This window comes from Marmota flaviventris, chromosome 12 (genome assembly GCF_047511675.1).
Source record: "Marmota flaviventris isolate mMarFla1 chromosome 12, mMarFla1.hap1, whole genome shotgun sequence".
NCBI lineage: Eukaryota > Metazoa > Chordata > Mammalia > Rodentia > Sciuridae > Marmota > Marmota flaviventris.
The window spans coordinates 75,528,692-75,552,543 of record NC_092509.1 but is presented as its reverse complement, the minus strand read 5'-3'; the positions used below and the strand labels follow the sequence as shown (position 1 = coordinate 75,552,543).

Sequence of the window (23,852 nt, the reverse complement as noted above, 5' to 3'; positions counted from 1 at the left end):
AAATGTATTCCCAGGAGTGAACACCAGAATGTGGAGAGGGTCGAGGAGACTCAAAAGGAAATCTCTGTTGTTTCTTCTCAGGATAGTGCAAAGCCAAGCACTAACCTTCCAGCTGACCTTGAAGGTGACTTGTTTGCCTCTCTGTAAAACCACCGGAACATGTGCATTTGTTCATATTTCAAAACCACTTTATTACCAAAATGAACAAAAGGAAAATGACATTTAAATTAAATAAATTATACAAATATCTCAAGAGATAAGTTCCCAGTCCTCCTGGGAATCGTGTGTCACAGGTTAGTGTCAGCAAGAACAAGGACGGGGGATGTAGCTCAGTGGTAGAGCACTTGCCTAGAATGTATGAAACCATTACTGTTAAAACAAACAAACAAACAAACAACCCCAAACAAAACAAAACCATAAAATCTCAACTAAAGTATCAGAACATTCAAAGTTTTGAAATTCTGGATAATTCTGGATTATTTTGCTACATCACCCCCCGCCCCCCCCCCCCCCCCGACCCTTTTGCATCTAGGCGACATTTGTGTTCTTTCCAAAATATCTCAACACTGAGGTTTTCTTCAGTGTTTTTCCTGGTCCAGTGTGTTTCCAATCACATCTCCACCATGGGCTCCGGAGTACTTTTTGTCTTGGGCATGTCGCAGATCCCTCCTGGAGTCCCTACTGCAGGACGCTGTGAGTCAGCAATCCCCTTCAGCTCTGGGGCTGGCCTGGAGGGTTAATGGTCATTTCATCAAGTCCCCAGGGGATCTAGACAAAAGGGGACTCTGACTAGGTCTGTCCCGAGACTCTGTGACCTTCCCCCACCTCCTGGGCCCAAGCTGGACTTTGAAGGAGGTGGAGTAGGGGAGGGTGAGTTGTCATTGGCTAAGGTTCTTGTCCTCCTGGAATTTGGCACTTCGAGTGCTGGGCACGGTGAATCCCAGATAACATTGTCTTCCGCCTTCCAAGTTTTGAGTTCCATTGGCAGCCAGATGGCATAATGAATTCACAGAGAAGCAATGCCCATGGCCAAGAATGTGCTGGCGTTTCCCCAGCACCCTCTCCTTTAACTCTAAGAAGACTTGCTAGCTGACGAGCTCTCTCAACACACAGGTCAGGCTGAAGTTAGGCGTTGGGATGTTTTTCCCAGGCTGGGCCAGCCCCACCTGTTGGGGTGGGGATCATTAAACTGGAAAAAAACCCCCAAAAAACAAAAAAAAAAACAAAACAGGAGAAGCCAGAAGATTTCTTTGTGCACTTTCATGGAATTTTTACAAAACACTTGCACATGAAACCTATTTGTTTTCAAGTCACTAGTGGGATCCTCTAGTTATCTCCATAAGCATAGAGATCTTGACCCTGATTTTCCTCTTTCCTAGAGGAAGATAGCCTCAGGTCCTGAGGGTGTTAGGACTCCCTGCAGTGGAAGACTCAATCTGGATCCGCCCTTCTCTGCACCTGCACCCAGCTAGGGGATGCACTTGATTCCTGGGGACTTCCTCCCTCATGTCAGGTCTCCATTATGGCTCTGGGCTACAAGCTGATAAGGGAGAGTTAAAACATGGGCTCTCTGCCAAGTGAAGAAGGACAAGGCAGTTTTCCTGAGGGGAGGCACTTCCCTGATAGGCCCTGAGGTCCGGGGGAATTGTTAGGGCTCAGAATCTACCAGTTTGCTCTGGTTTAGCATTAGCACCCCCTCCCCTTCCAAGTCTCCAGTACCAAGAGGGATTCCCAAAAGCTTTTGTGCAGAATAATTGATATCTGTTGCTGAGTTATCAGAGGATTCTGCCTGCTACCTTCTCTTCTTTGGGGTTGTTACTCAGCCTCAAGTGGAAGGGAACAACCCCTGGGAGGTGGGTTGATGTTCCAGGAGATCAAAGCAGTCCTTTGGTGGAGTGCCCCTGAGGAGGTTGCGTTAGTGGTCTGAAGGCCCAGGCCACTGCATGGGTAGAATCTACAGTGCTGAACACAGTGGTCATCTGGGCAGCCTCGGGATGAAGAAGGGACAGAGTCACCAAAAGAGAGAGACTCCTAGGTTCTGAAAAGTGCATGGTCTCTGGGTGCAGAGCTGCCGGGCACAGAGTGGGGCAGCTGAAGGAGGTAAGGCTCAGCGTTCTAACCAGGTTCATCCCTGTGTCCTGGGACAGCCAGATCCCCTCTATACCCAGCCATGCAGTCATAGGGCCGTTCATGAAGCTTCCACACAGGTCTGCACAGTGGTACTTGTCCTCTTTTTGGCTCATTCTTGGAAATCAAGGTGTCCATTGGCTGCCATGGGTGGGTGAGATGAGTGAGCTTGTGGCTTGCTCATTGCTGGACAGGGTCTGAGGGCCAGGGAGGGGGTGACAGGTGGATTCACCAGACTCTGTCTGTCCCTTGGAGGAACAGGGTTTGAGATGGTTCTTTCTAGGGAGGCAGGGAGGGAGGGAGGGGAAGGAGAGAAATGGAGAGAGGAGGAGGAGGAGGGGAAAGCAGAACCAGAGTCCTGGAGGACACACTTCCTCTCCTGTCAATTCCTGTGGTCCTGGGCTTATCCTCTGTGGAGTTCCAGGTGCCAGGTGCTCTGGAGGTCGCATGGGAACCAGCGGGGCCCTCACAGGGCGGTCAGGGTCTCTGCATGAAACATGCTCCCAAACATCTCCTGAGGGGCCACAGGAAGGAGTGGGGAAGAGCAAGGGAAAGTGTTAGACCTGTGGGGTCAGGGCGACTGGAACCAAGAGGTGACCGTGTGGACCTCTAGTTAAGTGAGTGAGCGAGTGTGTGTGTGTGTGTGTGTGTGTGTGAGAGAGAGAGAGAGAGAGAGAGAGAGAGAAAGAGAGAGAGAGAGAGAGAGAGAACAGGGCAGAGGCGGGGTTAGCCAGGAGGTGAACTGGGGTACAGCAGTGGCAGGAAGAAATGCCAGATCTGAGTTCTAAATGGCCTCTGGTGTGCTGGGTGACCTTCCACTGGTCCCTTCCTTGTTTTTTTTGAATTTCATTTTCTCCATTAGGGAGAACGAGGGTTGAAACCAGGGGACGCTATCTGTAGCGTTGTACAGATGGTAAAGCTGTGAAGCGCTGCCTCCTTTGATAAGCTATTTCCGTCTTATACAGGGTTTCTGGAATGTGCTGGAGATTCCAAGGGGGCATAGAAACCAGCCTGCCAAATCTCTGTGGCTCCAGCTCTGTTTTCCAGTGTCTCCCACCTGCCGTCAGCACTCTCAGAGATGTAGTCAGAGGACCATGGAACTCAAACCCCCAAAGAGTGGGAAGAGGCACAAAAAGATGTTATTCTTCATAGGTCTAAAGCCAGATTTCTCTAGACCTAGTCATCTGATTTCTTTTAGTTCAGGGTTTTGGAGTAGTACTAATTCTCATGGGCTCTGGGGTGAGGGGACAGTGCCTCTCATTTCTGCATAGCTTTCAGTTCTTAAGGCCTGTTCACTTGCAATAATAATGCATTTGTATCCCCAGAATCCATTCAACTCCACCAGAATAGAATTTTCTAAAAGCAGTTGTTTTTTTTTTTTGTGGTACCAGGGATTGAACCCAGGGGTGCTTAACCGCTGAACCACATCCCCAGCCCTTTTTTATATTTTATCTAGAGAAAGGGTCTTGCTGAGTTGCTTAGGGCCTCACTAAGTTGCTGAGGCTGGCTTTGAACTTGCGATCCTCCTGCCTCAGCCTCCCGAACTGTGCGGGAGTGTGCGGCAGACATGTGCGGCAATGCCTGGCAAGAGCAGGGGTCTTTGTTTTGTTCACGGCTAGATGCCCACCCTGCAACTGCATAAGACAAATAGTATGCACTCCATAAATAAACCTTTGAATTAGTGAAAGAACAAATGACTCCCTCTTACTGCCCCCCTACTGCCAATCTTGTGGGGGACAAGTATTATTCATATTTCCCTTATTTTAGATGATGGCGGGACCTCGTGGTGTTACAAGACTTTCTCCAGATCACAGTGTGATGTGAGGCTTTCTCCAGAACACAGTAGAGGTAAGAATAGATATCAGTTCTCCAGGACTTGGCCTGGTAACTCTCCCTACCCCCAGGATGCCTTTCAGGGAGTGAGAAGAATTAAGATCTGCTATTAAAAGAAAGAGGAGGCTGAAACTTGGTTTCAAGGTGACTGCTCTGGCCAGACGTGAGAGTCCTGGGAACACCCTGTATTGGAGGAGACCCTCTCCCTCCCTCCCCTTCCCCTTCTTCCCTCTGCTCACCTGTTCTAAGTCCCAGTAGCTGGGGCCATCCTCCTCTGAATCATACAAGGAGAGCTCAGTGTCCCCTGGAGCCTAGAGGGAGGGAAGCCAGTGCAGAATGAGCTCAGTGACAGAAGGACAAAGGGGGCGCATGGTGGCAAGAAGGACGCATGGCAGACCCCAGTGGGCGCCATGTTTCCCACATAATTTGTCCTCCTGCTCCTCCTTTCACCTGCCTCATCTGCCTCACAAAATATAGCCCAGCTATGGTCTCTCTGACACCAGGCAGCTGTGCAAAGGGCCTATTCTCCTTTGAGGACCTTTAGAGGGAGGGAAGGTTTCCTTAGCTTATAAGGTGATGGGCCATCACCTGACCTTGGGGGATTCCTTTCCTGTCTCTGGGAATCTGTAAATGTAGGATAATCAGACTCACCTTGATGCTTTTTCCCTCACCACGCCATTGAAGAGGAGTGTGTGTGTGTGTGTGTGTGTGTGTGAGATTTATATACACAAATGTACTCCATAATAGGCAAATAAATATTATATATAAATTATTTATAAATATATAACTAATAAAGTATAAATGTGTATATATATATATATAAACCATAATAACGTCATTATTGGTACAATAACAAATGCTGAGGATTCATCCCTGTCTCCCAGTGGGCTCGGTGGATGGGGTTCAAGAAGCAGGGGGGCCTGCTGTTCCCCTAGAGCTTCCCTCTGAGCATGGAGGGCTGGAGCCAAGGCCCTGGGTTTCCCAGGACAGTCTTTCAGCACTTGGAACAGATGGCTTCACCTTCCCCATCTCTTAAGGCAAAGAGCAAATCGTTGCTCTAGATCCAGGAAAGTCCACAGAGGGCAGAGGAGGTTTAAGCAGAGGCCAGGGGAACAAACAATCTGGGAAGGCCAAGGGCAGGGCCTGAGCTGGGAAGGGACTGGTGGTGAGGGAGGGGTGGCTGGGGAGACAGGGGCAAGGGCCCCAATGAAGCGGACTTTTCCTGACTCCTCAACTTCCTAGAGTCCCAGACAGTGTTATTTGTATCTCATTTGCATATTACTTATGGAACTAGCAAATTAAACCAGAGGCTTGGTCCCAGCCTCCTCATCCATCAGCAGCCTGAAATCTCCAAGTGCTGCAAAATCAAACCAGGCAGACTCCCCGCCTCCCCTCCCCTCCCCAAAGGCCCTTTTAGAAAGGGTGAAGGAGGAGGCAGTGAGCAATGCCAGATGATAGGGCAGCGTGTACTATGTGTGCTGTAGGGAAATTAATATTAAAAAAGGGTCCTTTTTTTTAAACAAGGTACAAATAGTTTTTGAGTGATAGAAAAGTGATAATTATCATCTAATCCTAAATCAAAACCAAAAGAAAAATGCTGTGAAGTAGGTAATAGTAGTTGATGGTGCCTATTCTACAGATAAGGAAATTGAGATTCAGAAATTGGTGTTGGAACTCAAACCTTCTCCTGCATTCTTTCTAATGCCTGTTATGTTTTTTTGATCTATATCTATATCTATATCTATATGTATTTTGTACTGGTGGTTGAACCCAGAAGTGTTTAACCCTTGAGCCATGTCACATCCCCAGCCCTTTTTATTTTGAAACAAGGTCAAGGCTGGCCTTGAAACTTGTGATCCTCCTGCCTCAGCCTCCTATACATGTTATCCAGCTAGCAGGCTAGGCTTTTCTAATGCCCTTTAGTTCTGCTATTTTAGTGCCCTAGGATTTCCCAGGGGCAGGGACCTTACCCCTTGGAAGCTGTGACCTGGAGCTACTTCTCTGGCATTTGCTTGGGCAAAGAGGACTGCATCATGTATGCTGGGGAAGATGTGGTTGCGTTCTAGACACCCATCTTCAAAGACACCTCCGTGGCTGATGTCATTGTACACCTGGGCTGGAAGGAAGCAAGATCACCTTCAGAGAGATAACAGCCTTTGGGGAAGAGGAAGGATGGTGAGCCCAGAGCAGAGAGAGAGGAACAGAGACGCCCAAGGTTCATGTTCTTAGCGCATGTGGGCGGAGGTGCGGACAGCATGACATTGGCACTGCCATATCAGTTCTGGACAGCAGAGGGCAACATGGGCTTGAGGATGCTGAACCTTCAACCCAGGGCATAAGGAAGCAGTTTGATTGAGGGAGTCGGTACTTTGTGGTAATTTGAGAGGAAAGACTAGCATGTCCATGGGGAAGTTGCTGCCAATTCTCTCCTGTAAGGCTCATCTTCCTCCTGTTCACCTAGGCCTTTCCCATGTGTGGTACAGACCTTACTCTTACCAAATTCTAGGATGGAGTGTCCAGTAAGGGTGGGAAGAATCCACTGATTCTAACTCCAGACCCCATCCAAGCTGCTCATTACCATTGTAGATTCTCTCCATAAGTCGAGTCTCTGCAGAGCCTAGGACATGCAGCTCTGCTGGCTGGGATCTGACCCTCTGCAGGAAGCTCTGTGTGTGTGTGTGTGTGTGTGGTGTGCATGCACGCCCCCTTCACATCTTCCTGTGTGTATGCACTGGCTGCATTTCCACATCCCTTTGTTGGGCATATGTGCTAACGCCGTGAGCGTCTCTTGCTCCGTGGCCCGGTCCTTGGGGGCTGCATGCATATAAGATTTTGTGTGTGCATCTGTCTGTTCCCTAGGTAGTTAGGGCATGTGTGTGCTTTATGCTTCTTTAGATTCATGGACTTTCTGCTTGGGATAGGATCCTCAAGTTCATTAATCAGCCCTCTAATTTACATGGGTGAAAATAGATACCTAGACAGAGAAAGCAACTTGGTTCAGGATACATTGCAAATTAGTGACAGGGCAGATGAGAGTCCTGGTTGTCCTTTCTCAACTCTCCCAGTTGGCCATGGAGACTCCTCTGATACTCTCATAATCTGACCCATCTCTTATGACTTGTGACTGGATCTCTTATGAGCAGTCAGCAGTTCAGGGGAATGTTGGGGTGCTCTTATTCAGTGCCCCACCAATCTGTCCCCCCCCAAACATACCAGGGTGCCCTACACGTCCCCATGGATTTCTTACCATGGATGTTCACCAAGAAGACCTTGACTCCAATCTTCCCATAGGTGGAGCTCAGCTAGACGTGTGGGGAAGGCGTTGGGAACAGAGAGTGGGGGCAGAAGGAAAGGAATGTTCTGAGTGGGTCTCCAAAGTGACTCACAAAACCTACTTCAGAGGGAAGGCCAAACAAATAAGCAACCCAGGGAGCCCTGGCAGCCAAAGACAAAAATAGCAGCCGAGCACACCACTTCTCTCTGGAGTGTTGGCTGAAGCCTCCTCTAGAAAGCCCGGCGGAAATGGGGCTTTGCCAATGTGCCGGGCACTTAAAGTCTCGGTGGCCCTTCTTATGGGGCCAGATCTTTTCTTTTCGTAACTTGGATTCCCGGCTCCACCTCTTTCCCCGACTTTGTGGCTTCAGGCAGAAGCCGCAGGGGAGGACTGAAGAGAGAGACTAAGGCTGTAGCCAGGCCTGGGAAGCAGGTTCAGGCTCAGGAGGCAGGCTGAGGCCTGAGGAAGGCAGGGGCCTTCACATCTCCTGGCTGCTGGTGACATTGGCCCACACGATCTCTGTGCCCCTCTGTACCCCTGTGCTGTCTCCATCTGAGGTTTGCTGACTCCCTGACATCAGGGGTGGCCACTGAGAAGTCATCAGATGGGTACATTCACTCAGGGTCCCTTGGTCGCCTGTGTGACCCAAGGGTTGGGGACAAGGTGTTACTTTTCTTCTCTCCTAGGTTGGCCAGTGAGGGTAGGAAGGGCCAGCAGATTGTGATCTCGAGCCAAGCTACACTCTACTCAGAGAACCCTGGGGTGGGATCCCAGAGGCCTCAGAGGCCTGGTGCCTGTTGGTGTGGGGTGGCACAGGGGGACCGGAAACTCAAGAGATTTAGTATCGTGTGCCGGCTCAGCAGAGAGTATCCTGTCCTGGTCATGTCTGGGGAAAGGAGGGATCCCTAGGGGCCTTGAGTGTCCTTCAGCTGGTTGAAATGAGGGCTCCAAGTTAAGGGGGTGGGGGGAGCAGGAGCGGGGGCCATGCACCCTCTCCCTGGGGGCCTCACCTTGCCCAGGGCTTTGATGCCCATCAAGTCCACAAAGCTGACTCCACTCATGTCTAGGATGAGGGTGTGGAAGGTGACAAAGGGTGGGACACTGGCCAGGGTGTCACTGGGCTCACTGGGGGACCCAGCAGAGGCTGATGGCTCACATGGGGTGGCTGAGGAGGTGTCAGGGCTGAAGGTGATGTAGGATATGCTGGCGCCGTTGGCTGGGGTCTGGTTGTTGTTGGGGTCTGTGGGGGAGGCGTTTTCAAAGTCCTGCTGAAGCTCCTGCAGGGAGACAGTCTGGGGGGTGGGGCGGGGGTCAGAGGCAGGGACCATGGAACCAAGTCAGACGTGGCTGTGGCCGCAGCAGGGTGAGGAGCAGGTGGAGGTGAATAGCTCAGTTTGGTGCTGTGAATAAGGCCCAGGGAACCCCACTGGAGAGGCCGCTCCCAGAGCCCCTTCCTGAGGCAGGGCCTGCAAGCCTGGTCTCCCCCAGTCCAGGGAGAGAGTCCAGGACCCCTCCAGAGAGGCCCTGAAACCTCGGTTCACTCTGCTCAGGAGGAAGGCCCTGTGGGGACAGCAGAGCTCTTAGGCATTTGCCCACGTCTGCCTGCTCCTCCATGCCTCCCACCCTGGCCGTGGTACTCTGGGTTGTCTGGGCACCCTAGGAAATCCATGGAAGCTCTCCATCATCTGGGGTTGCTCATGGGTCCACAGACAGTGTCCTATCTTGGCCAGAACATGGGAGTTCAGTGTCTTCCCTGGGAGCTGGCAGCCCATCACCAAAGAAGATTGCCTGGCCCTCTCGGTGGGGTACCAGGGCCAAGGTCGGCATGGTGGCCGGGCTGCTCCTGGCCTCTGCTCACCTTGGTTTTCATGAAGAGGGACTTCCTCTGTTGTGTGGGCATCATTCTTTTCTCCTGCTTCCTGAGGTATTTTTGCTTGGCTAGCAATACTTTCTGGGGATCCATACCTGTCTGTAGGGAGAGGTTCAACAAGAATCTTTCTTTCTTTCTTTTTTTAGATTATTTTTTTATGTAGCATTAAGGATGGAACCCAGGGCATGCACAGGCTAGGCAAGTGCTCTCCCAGTGAGCTCTATCCCTGGCCCTTTTTATTTCATTTTAAGACAAGGACTCACTAAATTGATGGTGGTTGGCCTTGAACTTGTGATCCTCCGGCCTCAGCCTCCCAGGTAGCTATGATTATAGGTGTGCACCACCACATCTGGTTCCAACAACAATCTTGACCTCCACCTTTGCTGGGGTGGTCTGCCCTTTGCTCCCAGCCCTTCTCTACTTTCATTTTCTGGTCACTCTTTCTTCAGCCCTCCTGGTCACCAAGGACTGAGGCTTACCTTGGCAACAACCTTTTGCCTGAAGATCTCTGAGTTGGCAAAGTAGAGGGGGGAGCAGTAAGTGACGATCTTAATCCCCTCCATTTCCTGGACCTGTGAGAAGGAGACTGAGCTCAGGTTGCAGAAATGTCTTGACTGTTGTTTTTTTCTTTCTATTTTTAAACACCTCTGCTCGGGGTGGGGGCAAGGCCAAAGAGTGAGGTCATCGGCTTGGATTACCTACCCGATTGTAGGTCTTGGGATTCACATAAATGTCAGTGTCCATGACCTGGGCCAGCGCGTAGCCATTTCGACTAGAAAAAAGAAAGATGGCAGACAATGCTATGGTGGGCCTGGAAGGATGCTGGGGTGGAGCCCAGGTGGGGCAATGTTGGAACAGGGTCCTGTCCTCATCCCTGGGCTTGTCTCTGCCAGTCGTTCTGCACTGGAGACACATGCCTAGTGGGGATGTCAGGCAGGCCCTTGAGGCAGCTCAGGGGAGAGAAAGGGTGAGATTTCACAAAATGACCAGGTTAGGTGGCCCTGAAGTCATCACTTCCTGGTTCTGAGTTCTTAAGAAGAGAAGGCAGGGTTTCTCCAACATTCAGCACCCTTGCTGCCCTGGCCAGATCCTCTCCCTGTACCCAGGGCCTGTCCTACTCAATCCCTTTATAGGAAGAGCATGGCCCTGTGCTCTGCCCTGGTGCTCTCCTGGGTGGGGTCCCCTTAGGTCTTAGGGACTGGCTGTGCTTCTGGAAGGGTGTTGGGTCTCACCCACCAGCTCTTTCTCTACATTGTACCCCCAGCCCGCTAAGACCAGGCTGGCTTCTTCTGGGGGTTTTAAGGTATGAGAAGTCAGACAGCCCATCCTGTGCCTGCAGTCTTGGTTGGGCCACACATCCTCTGGCCCTGGCAAGCATCTCCAGTGCCTGGGCCAAAAGGTGTCAGGTGCAGCGGGCTGAGCTAGGCCTTGGTGTGGGAGCCCCTAGCAGGCCGGCTCAGCAACCCGCTGCTGTGCCTGGGAGTCAGGAGGCTGTTACTTACAACTGAGTCTGGAAGACGACAACCAGGACGGAGAAGGCGACACCCACTGCCACACCGTAGGGCAGGCTCAGGAAGAAGGAGGAGAGGAAGCTCACCACCCAGACACACTGTGAGGAGAGAGATGTCAAAAGCAGGCCTGGGGAGAAAAACTGCCTCTTTCAGGAAGTCTTCCTGGATTAGCCAAGTTTGTTCACTGTCAGCACAACCTCAGACCCATCCTTCCCTTTTGATTGCAGGTTTGCAGTGATTTACATGTTTGTACTTTGGTTAGACTTACCTGCTTCCCTTACGTTGAGTGTGGCTGCCTGATCATTTTCTCTTTCTTTTTTGGTAGTGCTGGGGATTGAACCCAGAGACTCGTGCCGACAAGGCAAAGGCTTTACCACTGAGCTACATCCTCAATCTGTTGCCTGTTTTAAAAATAGAAGCCCCAGCGTCCAGAGGGAGAGCATGTATAGAATAAGATTGTGCATCTTGGGTTCAGCGTTTGGTTCTCTTCTTAGCTGTGTGAGCTGTGGTTTCCTAACCCACAAAGGGATTCGAGTTAAGGAACGCAAAGGTCCCAGTCTTGGGATCAATGAGTGATCAATATATCAGGTGCTTGGACCTGCACCGATAGGCTGGGGCCAGGGGCCTTTAGGGATCCCCAAATTCCTCTAAAAGGAATCGGTCTTCCCGGATTCCCATAGAGAATTGTGGTGAAGGTCAAGTGGAACCACAGCACTATGTGTATATAAGAGGCGATTGCATGTTGGGATGAGGAAAAGTAGATCCTTGGGCTGGGAATTGGGTCATAATTTTTCTTCCCAGCCCCATCACTCCCCATCAGATAGCCCACTCTGTGCTCTGACTTTGAGGGTTTCCTTCCCTGCACTGAGTAGATGAGCTTCTCTCTCACCGGAGACAACACAGCCCAGGGGGCTGGAATTCAAGACCTGGGGTTCCCATCCACTCAGCCCCTTGCCTCCTCTGGAGCCTTTGATGATTTACTTAGCCACTTTGAGCCTTGATTTTGTCATCTTTGAAGGAGGTTAGCAAATCCTCTCCCTGGCTCAAATGCAGCTAATGCAATGTCATCGGTACCTGGGAGCCTGCATTACTATTGCCCAGTGGGAGACGCACTTGGCGTGCGTGACTAATCAAGATAATAAGTCATGCCGCAGATTGTTTGTGGTTACTTGGTGCTTTCCCACTGTGATCTCACCTAATTCACAGAACCAGTGTCTGACGCAGACATAACTATCATCCTCATTTACAGATGAGGAAACAGAAGCCCAAAGAAATCTAGTAACTTGCTCAAGACCCTGATCCTCTGGCTTTATGTTCCAAACTTTCTTACAAAGTGATTTTCTTGTGCTGTTTTGAACTGTGAATTATAAAAATGAGAGTAACTAAGTTTGATTGAGCACAAATACAACTTGGGCAGCGTGCAGTTTACTCATATGACCTCGTTTCTTCCTCATAAGCAATCAAAGGGTTGGAGAGTAGAAAACACCCATTTCACAGATGAAGAAGATGAGAGTCAGAGAGGTTAAGGAACTTGCTATTGACCAGAGAGCTAGGGAATGACTGAGGTAGGGTTTAAACATAGGATGCCTTGCTCCAAAGCCTGGATATTTAACCACTCAGGGAACAGCAGACCGGAGGGCTCAAAGATAAGCTGGGGCTGTGGGTTGGAAGAGGGGAAGGTCTTGGACAGGTGCCCTGAGCTGCCCACTACCTACGCAATCCAGCTTGCTCTTCCTCCACAGGTAGTAGGGGTCGGTGAGTTGCTTGAGGGAGGTCTTGAGGTTGACAGCTATCAGGGCTCCCAGCACGGCCTGGAGAGGCAGAATGTGGCTCCATGTCACCTGGGGTACTCCCTTCTTCCTGCACACCTGACCCTGAGACTGGCAGCTTAGAGTTGGAGTTCTAGAGCATTTCCTCTGGCAGAACCCCCAAAACTCTCCGCTCAATCTTAGGCTTGGAAAGTGCAGTTGCTAGAGCCATGGAATTCACCTGGCCCCATCTCTGTCCTTGTCTCTCCACTTATCCTCAAATGGCTCTTGTAAGCCCTGCTAGCTGGGCAGTGCCAGGGCTTGGCACCCTAGGAAGTGCACAAAGTGCCTGGGGCTATACCCTAAGACCAGAAGGCTGGGGTTGGGAACAGTCCTGCACCACGAGCTGTCTCTCCAGGTAGACTCTCTCAGGCTCAGTCTCCCTCCTCTGTAAAATGGAGAGAATAAAACCTGCGTGTCTACCTTACAGGTTGTGATTGAGACTAAGTGTGACAATGACAGTGCTTCATAATCTAAGATCTACCCAACTCCTAGGGATCATTGGTGCTTGGAGTCTCTTGCTGTCTTCTGCTCCCCAGCTGGGCTCTTACCTTGGGGAGAGGATACAGGTAGGACCCCAGGACCAGCATGGTGATCATCACTACCAGAGACACGCACAGGCTTGCCACCTATTCAGAGAAAGAGTTGGGAACAGGGGGATGCTGTGGAAGTCTTGCCCTTGGTTGTTCCCATAGATGCCTTTGGTGGAGTGGAGACTGAGTAGGGAGAGGATGGGGCTGGGAAGGTGGGGCTGGGTTCTGTTTCACACCCCCCACCCCACCCCCAGTACAGGGCTCACCTGGGATTTTCCGCCAGCTCCATCCACAGCCAGAGTGACAGAGAGCGCGCAGCAAATGACATGGATTTTAAAGAAGGAACCAAAGAAATTGCTGCAGCCCAGGGCGATCATCTCCTATAGGAAGGGGGCAGAGTTGGTGGGAGGGGCAGCGACGCAAAAATAGTCAGTGTGCACTCTGGATCTTGGGCCTATGACTTGAGAGTGACCCTGGTGCCATGAAGTCACACACTACCAGTCAAGAGGAGGTCAGCCTCTTGGGATCAGAGTCTCCCCAAGCCCTCAGCTCAAAGGGCCCCCAAATCTCTTGCAGGTCTCTGTTGGCCCATCCCACCCAGCCCTGCTGAGGGCAGCCAAAGCTACCTGGTTGGAATCCACATCATAGCCATGCTTGCTGGCCAGGGTCCGGCCCATAGCCAGGTTGATGACGTAGCCCACGATGGCCAAGGAGAAGGCTGTGCCTATCATGTCCTTCCACTGCGAAACCACGGGTGACACTGGAGCGGGGAACCTGTGGAGGAGCCGGAAAGAAGGCAAGGCCCAGGGGTGTGAGGAGAGGGAAGGGAGTCCTTCCTCAGCCCTCAGGGGCCAGCCAGAGCCCCCTGCTGTGCACCAGGAGCATCTCTTCCTAACTCCTCCCTGCCAGTCTCTCTCACTGCAGCCCGGGGTTGCCGCACCATCACTTCTGTTTCACAAAGGAGGAAGCCAGGCTTCGAGAACCTCCTCATCACAGAGCTGGCCAGTGGTAGGGCCTTGTCTGTTTGTGTCCAGATTCTGAACTCTTGCACTCCCCTAGTTTATGGACTCACGGGCCCCCAGTGCTTGAGGATGTCCCTTGCATGCCTTCTTCTGCTCAGTAGGACAGGCTCTGCCCCTGGCCTCCTGGGGCCCAGCATGGTGCTTGGCACAACATGGATGCCTAACAAATCTGGTTGATCCTAATGGTCACCATTGTGCATGGATAAACAGGGCCAAGAGCAAGGCAGAGGGCCAGCAGGAGAAGTTCTGCTGAACAGCACTTATAGCGTGAGACTTGCAGGGGAGGGTCGCTGTGAAGACCCATGTTCCATAAAGAGGTCAGCCTTGGCTGGTTGCGCGGCTCTTCTTGGTAATAAGTAATAGTAGACGTTCTCCTGTGACCAGTGTCATACTGTTTCTAATGGACTGTCACAGAGATCATGTCATCCCCATCGGAGCCCAGGGGGTCGGGGGTGGGGCCAGGCCTCTGGATCACCTGGACTCACCCACTTTGGATCTCTCCCACGATCTGCATGTGATACTTTCTGGGCATCTTATAGCTCCCGGAAATAGCTGTTGCCACCACCACCTGCAAATCCCAAGGTGGAGAATGAGGATTGGCTCTCTGTTGGGGCCAGGGCAGGGGTCTCTCCCTAGTCTCTCTTTTCTTTGGAGGCACCAAATCACACTATCTTGCCTCCTTTGGATGGGGGTAGGTGGAGGGGGCAGACACACGTACTGAAGGAGTAGGAAGTAGGAGTAGGAAGGGGAAGTGGGAATAGGAAGTCCCACACCCGGGGCATGGAATGGGTTCCATGTAACTTTCTGTCCCCTGGCTGTCAGTGGAGGGATGGGGTGAGGGACAGGTAGGGGGTTCCCTTGGCCCCATCTCTTCTCACAGCCCCTAAATCCCAGTCCCCCCAACATCCCAGCCCCGGGCAAGATCTTACCACAATCATCTCCGAAGGAATGGGGAAGCGGATCTTGTGCATGTAGCGAGCATTGAGCTCCTTCACCAGCACCAGGAAGGCTCCGCTGATGAGGGCGAAGATGAGCGAGGCGATGTTGGTGTGGGGGAGGTTTTTGCAAATGTCAATGAAGGTCTGGGGGAGAGAGCATGAGGCTCACAGGCTCCCACCCCTTGACCCCATACTATCCCGCTCCTGGGTGCCTATCTCAAGGGAGAGATGCCCTGAGTGCTTATGGAGGTGAACAAAGGCTGAACACAGACCCTGGTCATGAACATTGCCATCTCCCACTATCCTCTCCCAAAGGACATGTGGGGAACTCATGCTAGGATGGAAATACTTTCTTTTCCTCTAGAAGAGTTCAAACTTAAGGAGGGATGAAGATTACACTTAAGGAAGGTCTTCCCAAGCAGGGACAGGTTGGAGCACTGCAATGGGGGGTGGGGAACCAATGGAAAGTACATTTCTTTTTCTGCAGGAATAAACCACAGAGAATCTCAGGAAGCTCTCGAGGGCATGGGTTCAACTCCCTCCTTCCATGGTGGGAATTCCCGCAGAATCCTCTGAACAATGGCTCAGCCAGCCTTTGCTTGAGAACATCTCAGAATGAGCAGCTCACAACTTCCTTCAACAGTATCCTCTGCTCATGCATCTGCTTGAGGTCTGCCCCATTGGCAGGATGCCTCCCCAGACTCACAAAGACGATGGACCCCGGGCCTGCGTAGGAAGGAATGGTCAATCCAAAAATGTACTTGAGCACGGAGATCAGAATCTGTAGGCCAGCAGCCGTCATGAAGCCCCGGATGAAGGACTCGGAGAGGTAGATGGCTACAAAGCCGAACTGCATGAAGCCCAGGCCCATCTGAGGGGAAGAAAGGAGGTGGCAGGGGAGACCACGATGGGTCAACCACCCCTGCAACCTGACCAGCACAAACCCAGGCCTGGAGCTCCCACCGTGCTGGGACACAGTGGCTCTAGGGAAAAGGGTCCTCTGTGGCTTCCTCCTGCCCTTCACTGTGCCCTATGTGGCCGCCACCAGGCCTTTGGTTCTTTATCGGGCCTTTGTCACGTCACCCCTCTGGCTTTGACTTCCTTATCTGCAAAATAAACTTGGTCCTTCTGAGTGCTTCCTCTCTCCGTATGACACCGTCACACACCTGATTGCCCAAGCCAGAAAGTGGAGTCACCCTCCCTCACCTCCCACATCCCATCTATCACCAAGCTCCGCTGATGCTCCTGGAACAACGTCCACCCCCATCTCCCTCTCCATGGCCACCACCTTGGTCTAGGCCCCTGTGACTCCTGCCTGGGCCTCTGCAGAGACTCCCAACAGGTCCCTCCCTTGGTTCTAATTCACCTTCCAGCCAGAAGCCCCAGTAAGTCTTATAGACTGCCCATTGGATCCAAAGCCACTTCTTAGGGGACAGACTGACTCCACTGTCTGGCCCCTGATACCTTTCTGGCCTATTCTCTGGCCTTCTACCCTCTGGTCACATTACACTTTTTGCTGATTTCTGGTCAGACTCCCTTTCTGATGCCTCTGTGCTTTGGGGTGCTGTCTCCCTCGGCAACCCCCCCCCCCATCCTTCTATACTTGATCCTTCATTCATGGGTTAGCTTCTAGTCATCCTTCAGGCTGAGGTCAAATGTCACCTCCCTTTTGAGGTTTTCCTTGATTCTCTCTTCTGTGTCCCTGCAGCCATTTGTAAGGAGCTCTAGGGGGTTGCTTATCTCACATTCATTTATTGGTCAACATGGCTACTTCCTCGGCTGGGCTGGGAGCACCTGAGAACTGAGCCTCTTTTTTATTTATCTTTGTATCCTCAGGGCTCAGTTCTTGGCACATGAAACATAAAGTGAATGAATAAATGAATGGACTCGGGGCTGCTTCTTGCTCTTGCATTTTGTCAGACTGAGCTTCCCTCCCCAAGCCCCAGGGAATCCTTTGCACTTCTTGGGAGAAGCTCGGTTTACATTGTGCACCTGCTGCCTTGGTGTGGGGCAAAGGAGCGTGGGGAATGCTGGCAGGGAGCTGGGTTTCTCCAAGGGGCAGTGGAGAAAGGCTGTGAGTCTTTTTTTTTTTTTTGGCAGTTTTAAAGCTCAGGGCGGATTCATCAGGCGCCATTGCTGGTCGTAGGAATGGTCCTGACATGGGCACAGGTGAAAAGATACTCTGAATTTTTAAGGTATTTTTTGCTCTGGGATGAAGAAGATGGAGAAGACAGAGCCCTAAATCAGACCTATCATCATATCAAGGGCTCTGGGGCAGGGGCGGAGCAGCCTGGTTTCTTCCCAAGGTGGAACCCTAGCAGGGCTGGGGACTTGTCCACCTTACCTGGATGATGGCGGTCAGGCAGGCGAGTGTGGCCGACACATGCAGCCTCTCTGTCTCCATGGCTGCCGTGTCCACGTAGCTCTCATTGGTGGCATTGTTGAAGACTTGGAATTTCGACTCTGGGGCCAGCTGCAGACAGATGTTACCCACCAGGATGCTGATAACGGCAAAGGTACCTGTGGTGCCCCACCCAGCCAGCAAAAATGAGAGGTTTGGAGCACACCCATGGAAAGCATCCTGATCCCCGGGGCGATGGATCCCTGCACCTCCACCCTCCTCTCCAGTGTGACAATGCCACTGACGTCCAGTCACCCTCTGCACTCTCCAACCACCTATGCTTTTACCTGTCAACAGCATCTCATTGACATGTGAGGCCACCACTCACCAGAACCAGAATCAGAGACCAGCCCTGGTGGACAGACCCCTTTTCTCTAGCTCACCTAGCATCAGAGAACTCCAAATGTCCCTTTAGTGGCCTGCTGAGACCACTCTGGCCCCTGGACAGTGATTTCTCACACCTGTGTAGTGTAGGCCTTATCTTATTTTGTCAAGTTATCCACTCCTTCCAGGGAGGGGGATAGAACAGGTCATGCTGACTGAGCTCAGTGGTTTCTCCAAGGTCACTGAGAACCTGGGACTGATACAGTGACCGTCCCTCCAGGATCAATCAGTACCGACACCAGGAAAATGCAATGGAACCCATCCCCCTGGGCCATGCCACCCATCCTTGAGGTCCAGGTCATCTTGCCTGTCGAAAGAAGAGAGACCTTACCTGGCACCATCTGGTGCACACCCCCCAGGAAGAAGTAGGTCAGGAGAGGGAAGAAGGAGGAGTAGAGGCCGTTGACTGCAGGAAGGTTGGCCAGCAGAGCAAATGCCATGCCTGCAGGGGACAAAGAGATCCAAAGCTCAGGAGCACTAGAGAGAAGAAGAGGTGGGAGCAGCAGGCCAGGACTGGCTGAGGGGACCCCTCACCTTGTGGCACCTGGATGCATCCCCCACTGAGTCCGCCCAGCAGGTCGGGGATGATATAGTCCTTGATCTTGTACTTGGGGATCCAGGAGAGCACCGGCAGCAACCCGAACACCACGGCTTTAATCTTGGCTGAGGAACAGCTACAGGGAAGGAGGCAGGTTGGAGAGGAATGATAATTAATCTCATTTATTAATTCACAATTCACTTGGATCTCAGGAAACTGAGCACCCACAGACCATGCGGAGGATTCTGAGCAGGCAGAAACTTTCTCTGGAGAGCTTGTCAATGCACCCTGGGCTGGAGGTCTTCTCACTGCTGACTGCTCATCTGGGACGTCTACAAGGCTTGGCTTCAAGGTGTGAATTTTATGGTGGCTCAGGCTTCTGAGATGTCAGGTCCAACCCTGGCTCAGATGGCCTTTCTCTAGGCCTGAGTGACTGAGCCTAGGCCCGACTGCCCTCGTCTGGGCTCCTGCAGCTCTGGGTGCACCCTGTGACTTAATTCTTGCCTTTCCTCTGTCTCAACTCAGCAGACTCCGTGATGGCGAGAGGTCTGTCTCTCTTGTTCCCCCTCATACACTTTGAATGTTACAGAGGTGTGCTTGTGAACTATTTGTTGGATAGAAGAATAAGTAAATAGTTAAATGGATGAGCCAGTTTTGACACGGGGTCTGAGCGGGGGCTATCTGTTGCTCTTTTTTCTTAAACTTCCTTCCAAAAGGAAGGCTCTGTTATCCCTGTGGGGTGCACTGCAGCTGACTCGCTGACCTTTCTGTGCCATGCTCGAGAGCTGGAGTTCCCCCTGGTTAATGGATGGGTGGAGGGGGAAGAATGGGAGAGCTGTTCCTTGGCCAACACAGGCTAGGGAGAGTTGATCCCTTCCCTGTTTGTTGAGCACCTTGAGGTCCTTTCATGGTGACTCCGGAGCGGCAGGAACAAGGGCTTACAAATTCAAGGGCGACAGCCGGTGGATTGATGACTGGAAGGGGGTGGGGGGCATTTTCTTTTCTTCTCCCAGTTAAGGGAACTCAAATACTCAGGGCCCATCTGGTGACTCACTGGCCTGCTCTGATTAGGCTTCTTTTCCTGCCCGCCACCAATTCCTGCTCTTTACTCTTGCTCAATAATAGTTTCCCTGACACTGGGTCCCCTGGATGTCACCCAAGACTGAAACCAACACAGACAATGCTTTGTGTCCAGAAAAGTCTAGGCAGATTTTCTGACCCAACTGACACTGTGGAATGGCATTGCCGTCCGCCTCTGACTGTCCAGTCTTCTCTGGGGCTTACAGGTGCCTCCCTCCTCCCTGGTATGGTGGAAAGGGAGTTGAAAGTGGTAAATAACTTCATGCATCTCTAAAGTCTGATCCTAGGAGAGGATCAGGGGGTCCTTCTGTAGGGGCTCTGCAGGGTGTTGGCTTGTGGTAGAGGAAACTGGACTCCCAAGCAGACAGCTGGCTGGGTAAAGAATAACAGGGCATTTGAGGTCTAGTGCCTGCCCGATCTTCTTGCAACCCTGCCCTATGTGGGTAAATCTGAGGTCTGAAAAGAGCTGGAAGCAAGATCAAAAATATCTGTAGATGCCTCATTAGTGGAGAGACTGATTAGTGTTCTAGACATTCATTCATTCATTCATTATCAATCACATATTTATGGAGCATCTTCTCTGTGCCAGGAACTGTCCAAGGCTCCCAGGCCAGCCCCATGGGAATGGAGAGTTCCCTGGCTCCTTTTAGAATTTTCACCATCCTATCTTTTAGGAAAAAAGCAGACCCTTCTTATTCCCTCAGCATCAGAGCAACCCAAATTTGGGGTTCCTTTGGGCTCAAAGACTGGCCGAGCTCTTAAGTCTGAGGAACATAGCTGTGGGTATGGTGCCCAAACCCTGGGCACCCATGGCTTTGACTATAACTAGGCAGAGATGGAGCCTCCCAAGGGAAGCAGGGTTGGGCTGGGGCTTTTAGTAAAAACTCAAGTGGGTGATTCCCTCAGCCTGAACCAGTTCCACCTGCATCTCCACTTTAGCCGCCGCCAGTGACCTCAATCCAGGTAACTGAATCAGCTGTTTCTCCCAGGGGAACGAGAGAGCGTAAGCCAGCCCACAGCCAGGCCTGCGCGAGGCCTGCCAGGAGTCTAGGAATGGGGAGAGTGCAGCTGGGGCCCCAGCTCCCGGAGCGTGGGTATGCATCGCCTGGGTGTCCTCTTTCTTTGAGGCAAGGCCCATAGTTGGGGTATCTGGGTGCTGAAAGAGCCTGAGGCTGGTGGCACCATACCCCTTCAGGAGAGCCCAGGAATTTAGGGCGTCCTTTAAGAATTCTCTGGACGAGGTACAGAAAGGAATGTCAAGGAGGGAAAGAGGAGAAAGGGGATGGGATATGGTGGCTTCAGGCGTTTTTTAACAAAGGTCATGGAGTGGGGGGTTCTGATGCTCCCTTCCCCTCCCTATCCTAGCATGTGCATCTTAAGCTCATGTGAAGACCCAAAAGAGACTTGAAGGGACTGAGATGATGGGGAGGCCCTAGGCAGGGAGTCAGGGATGCTCTAAAACCCTTCTGAAACTGAATGGCTCTTGCTCCTCCTCCTTATCCTCTTTGCAGAGAGGGGGTCTCAGGACAGATAAGCTTGTAGGCTCTAAAGTTCAGGATTCAGAACCTCCCCTTCCAGATCTTCCCTACATTCTGTCTTAGGAATCCTAGTGCAGGAGCCATGCCCTGGCTCAGGAAGGATTTTGGCAAGGAGCAGAGGAAAGAGGAGACAGGTTCTGGGCCACATTACCTGAAGGCATTGCGAAGTTTCTCTCCCACTGGGTACGGCCGGTCCTTCTTCTCAAACTCATCATCGAAGAGGGTGAGAGAATATGCGGTTCTGTCTACCACGTAGCGGGGCCTGGGCTGGCTCATGTCTGGGGCATTTACAAGCTTTGGGAGAAGCAAGTAGAGGAGAGTGAGGGGGCATCCCTCCCCAGCGCCAGCCAGGGCCCTCTCTCTGTCTGTTCTTGCTGCAGGGGCGTTTTATTCTGGTCCTCCCCGCCCCCATCCAGCAAGGTGCCTCCCTTCCCACTGTCGCCTTCCCGCCAGACTCCCTCCTTTTGGTGGCCTTCCTTCTCAGGCACTGATGATACACACACTTGCCCTGGCTGTTTTGCTTGGCGCCCAGCACGTGGCTGGCACTCCACACCTGTGACATCACCGTCACCCCCGCCGAGCACCAGGCACAGGGGAGGTGGGAGTACAGAGGTAGAAGTCACAGCTGGATTCAGTGGATTGATCCTCTGGCCCCTCTTGGAGCCCCTACAAACTACAACTCTGTCCCCAGGTCTCAGTTTCCCTGGCAGAAGGGTCATGCCACTCAATCAGTCCACTTGGGACAAATAGAGAGAACAGCCTTCCCGGAGGCAGAGGAATGGCTGGGGTGACTTCAGGAGGACCTTTCTCAAATGAGACATCCAGGACTTCACCAACAGGTTTCCCCAGAGGGAAAATGGTGTGTCTGGGGAAATCAGGATGGTCCCGCTGCCGGTAGCCTCTCCCACAACTTCCTGGGCCCAGCCTCTCCCCCCACCCTCGTGGACTGGTGTCCCTCCTCCTCTGCTTTGCGCAACCTCACTGCTGATCCAGGAGCCGAGTTGGGCAGAGCCTGGTGCTAGGGCCCTTAAGGCCCAGAGGGGTTCCCTGTGGGAACCTTCCCCCGCCCACCACTGTCTTCCAACTCTTGGTCCCTTCTCCTGTGCCCTGACCCCCTAAACTGGGAAGACCTACTTGGAGGAAGGAGAGGGGGCAGTTTACCTCCACCTTTAGATGGAGGGTTTATATTTGGCAAGTGGGGAGGGTGGGGTGGCTGTGTCCAGTTTGGCTAAAAATCTGAGATGTGTAACCTCACGACAGGAGGGAGATGGCTCTGGACTTCTTAGAGGAGGACCTGGGGGGAGGGGGGAGGTTATCAGAGGGGAGCAGTCTGGTGGGTAATTTTTGTGGAAGGGGACACTGGGAGAGAGAGAGAGAGAGAGAGAGAGAGAGAGAGAGAGAGAGAGAGAGAGAGAGAGAGAATGAATGAGCGCATTTACTAAGGGTCTGGAGACCTGTTTGTACTCAGAAGGGTAACATTGCCTCTCTGAATCTCAGGCTCCTCATTAGCAAAATGGGGAGCAGCCCCCCTACTTCACAGCGTTGTTGTGAAGATCCAATGATGTAATGGCTAAGATTTTACCTACATAAAATGTAGAGAATGATACAAATGTTGAGTTTCTGTCCTTAATGAGGTTGTACTTGAATTAATGAGGGCTGGGCTGGTGCATCCCATTCATTTGGTCTTGGCACCAAGGTCCAGGGGGAACTGCAGGTAAGGGATGGATTCCTGGAAAAAAAAAATCCCATGGATGATACCCCACAGAAGGCAAGATGGGGGCACGAGCCTCCCCACATCCCCTGCCCAGCCCCTTGCCTGGCACTTAGTCGGTACACAACAGATGCTTGTTGAGTGAATCAATAAATGGTGTTTTGGAAGAGACATGGGCAGAAATGAGTAAGGATAATGGCACGTGAGACACTTCAGTGGGAGAAATGCAGGGTGGCATCGGAAAAGCAGCACAGGCTTTACCGCCAGAATGACCTGGGTTCAAAGATTCAGTTTCTTCATCCCTAAGTGGGGATAATAGCAGCCCCAGACAGTTGCTATGAGGATTTGACAAGATCTAGAGTGTGAAGTGCTTGGCTTTTCATAGGCATCCAGTAAATGGTAACGGCGATGATTATAATTATTAAGATGGGAGGATGCTCCCTTCTGTACAGGAGAGACTATTACCTGGCCTCCAGCCCTTCACCTTCATGAGGCAGGTTGGCCTCACTCTTCCTCCATGCCTTCTATGGGATCTGCAAGGGTCTGGCTTTCCAAGTGATGTTCTTGGTGGACTCTTTGGAGGCCATGAGTGGGGAGCAGGATTTTCCAAGGAATCTGAGCTACAGACCTGGTTTCAGAGAGACTTATGTTTTGGGGAGTGAGTTCCAGGCCATCAAATAGACCACTTGCAAAGACACAGCCCAGCTGGGCACAGTGGGGCGTGGCTGTCATCCCAGCAGCTCGGGAGACTGAGGCAGGAGGATTGAAAGTTTGAGGCCAGCCTCAGCAACTTAGTGAAACCTTTAGCAACTTTGTGAGACCCTGTCTCTAGATTTAAAAATAAATAAATTAAAAAAAAGGACTGGGGATGTGGCTCAGGGATAAAATCCCCAGTTAAAAACAAACAAACAAAAAAACCCACCCCAAATTTTGGAAGAGGTGATGGGAAATTTTGCTTCCATACCCACCAACAGGAAGTGACCTCAGAAGCGCCTTCCGAGGCCACTCCCAAAGGCCAGAAGTTCTGGCAGTGCATTGGGAGTGGGGGGCTGCGGTGGGTGCTACTAATACCCAGTCTTACTAAGGCCTACTTTCCCAGCTCCTCACACTGATTTCCCCATTTCTGCAGTGGTACCTTTCTCCCTGTGTCTCAGTCCCTCCCCTGCCACTCCACCTTGTCCTTTTCCTACCCCTCAGCCTCCACGTTCATTGCTAATCAGCCTACTGTGGTGGTTTTGTCCCTTCTGCTATTTCCTCCCTTCCTCTTCCTCTCTTGTCCATCGC

The 23,852-nt window shown here is 51.9% G+C and overlaps 1 protein-coding gene across 1 annotated transcript; it reads right to left on the bottom strand.

Annotated features, from left to right (window-relative positions):
* Positions 1-2,593: 2,593 nt before the first annotated feature.
* Positions 2,594-21,133, bottom strand: Slc26a9 (solute carrier family 26 member 9). The gene is made up of 20 exons (XM_027934812.2): positions 21,009-21,133; positions 18,236-18,375; positions 18,033-18,143; positions 17,261-17,436; positions 15,623-15,787; positions 14,908-15,060; positions 14,464-14,546; positions 13,583-13,730; positions 13,223-13,336; positions 12,975-13,052; positions 12,331-12,426; positions 10,607-10,713; positions 9,807-9,876; positions 9,584-9,676; positions 9,093-9,203; positions 8,245-8,526; positions 7,208-7,262; positions 5,931-6,076; positions 4,200-4,271; positions 2,594-2,641 (listed from the first exon to the last, which is right to left on the bottom strand). Exons 1-20 carry the CDS (start codon positions 21,131-21,133, stop codon positions 2,594-2,596), a joined length of 2,373 nt encoding a protein of 790 aa, XP_027790613.2.
* Positions 21,134-23,852: the final 2,719 nt, after the last annotated feature.

What these genes read in the sequence shown, in the direction of transcription:
- Slc26a9 (XM_027934812.2), bottom strand. Translation starts at nt 21,133, where the DNA reads ATGAGCCAGCCCAGGCCCCGCTACGTGGTAGACAGAACCGCATATTCT. An exon ending in ACCTGTATCCTCTCCCCAAG is followed by an intron (nt 12,427 to 12,974) that starts GTAAGAGCCCAG and finishes CTGCCTCTCCAG; the next exon opens with GCCGTGCTGGGAGCCCTGAT. An exon ending in GTCGTCTTCCAGACTCAGTT is followed by an intron (nt 9,877 to 10,606) that starts GTAAGTAACAGC and finishes TCTTTTTTCTAG; the next exon opens with TCGAAATGGCTACGCGCTGG.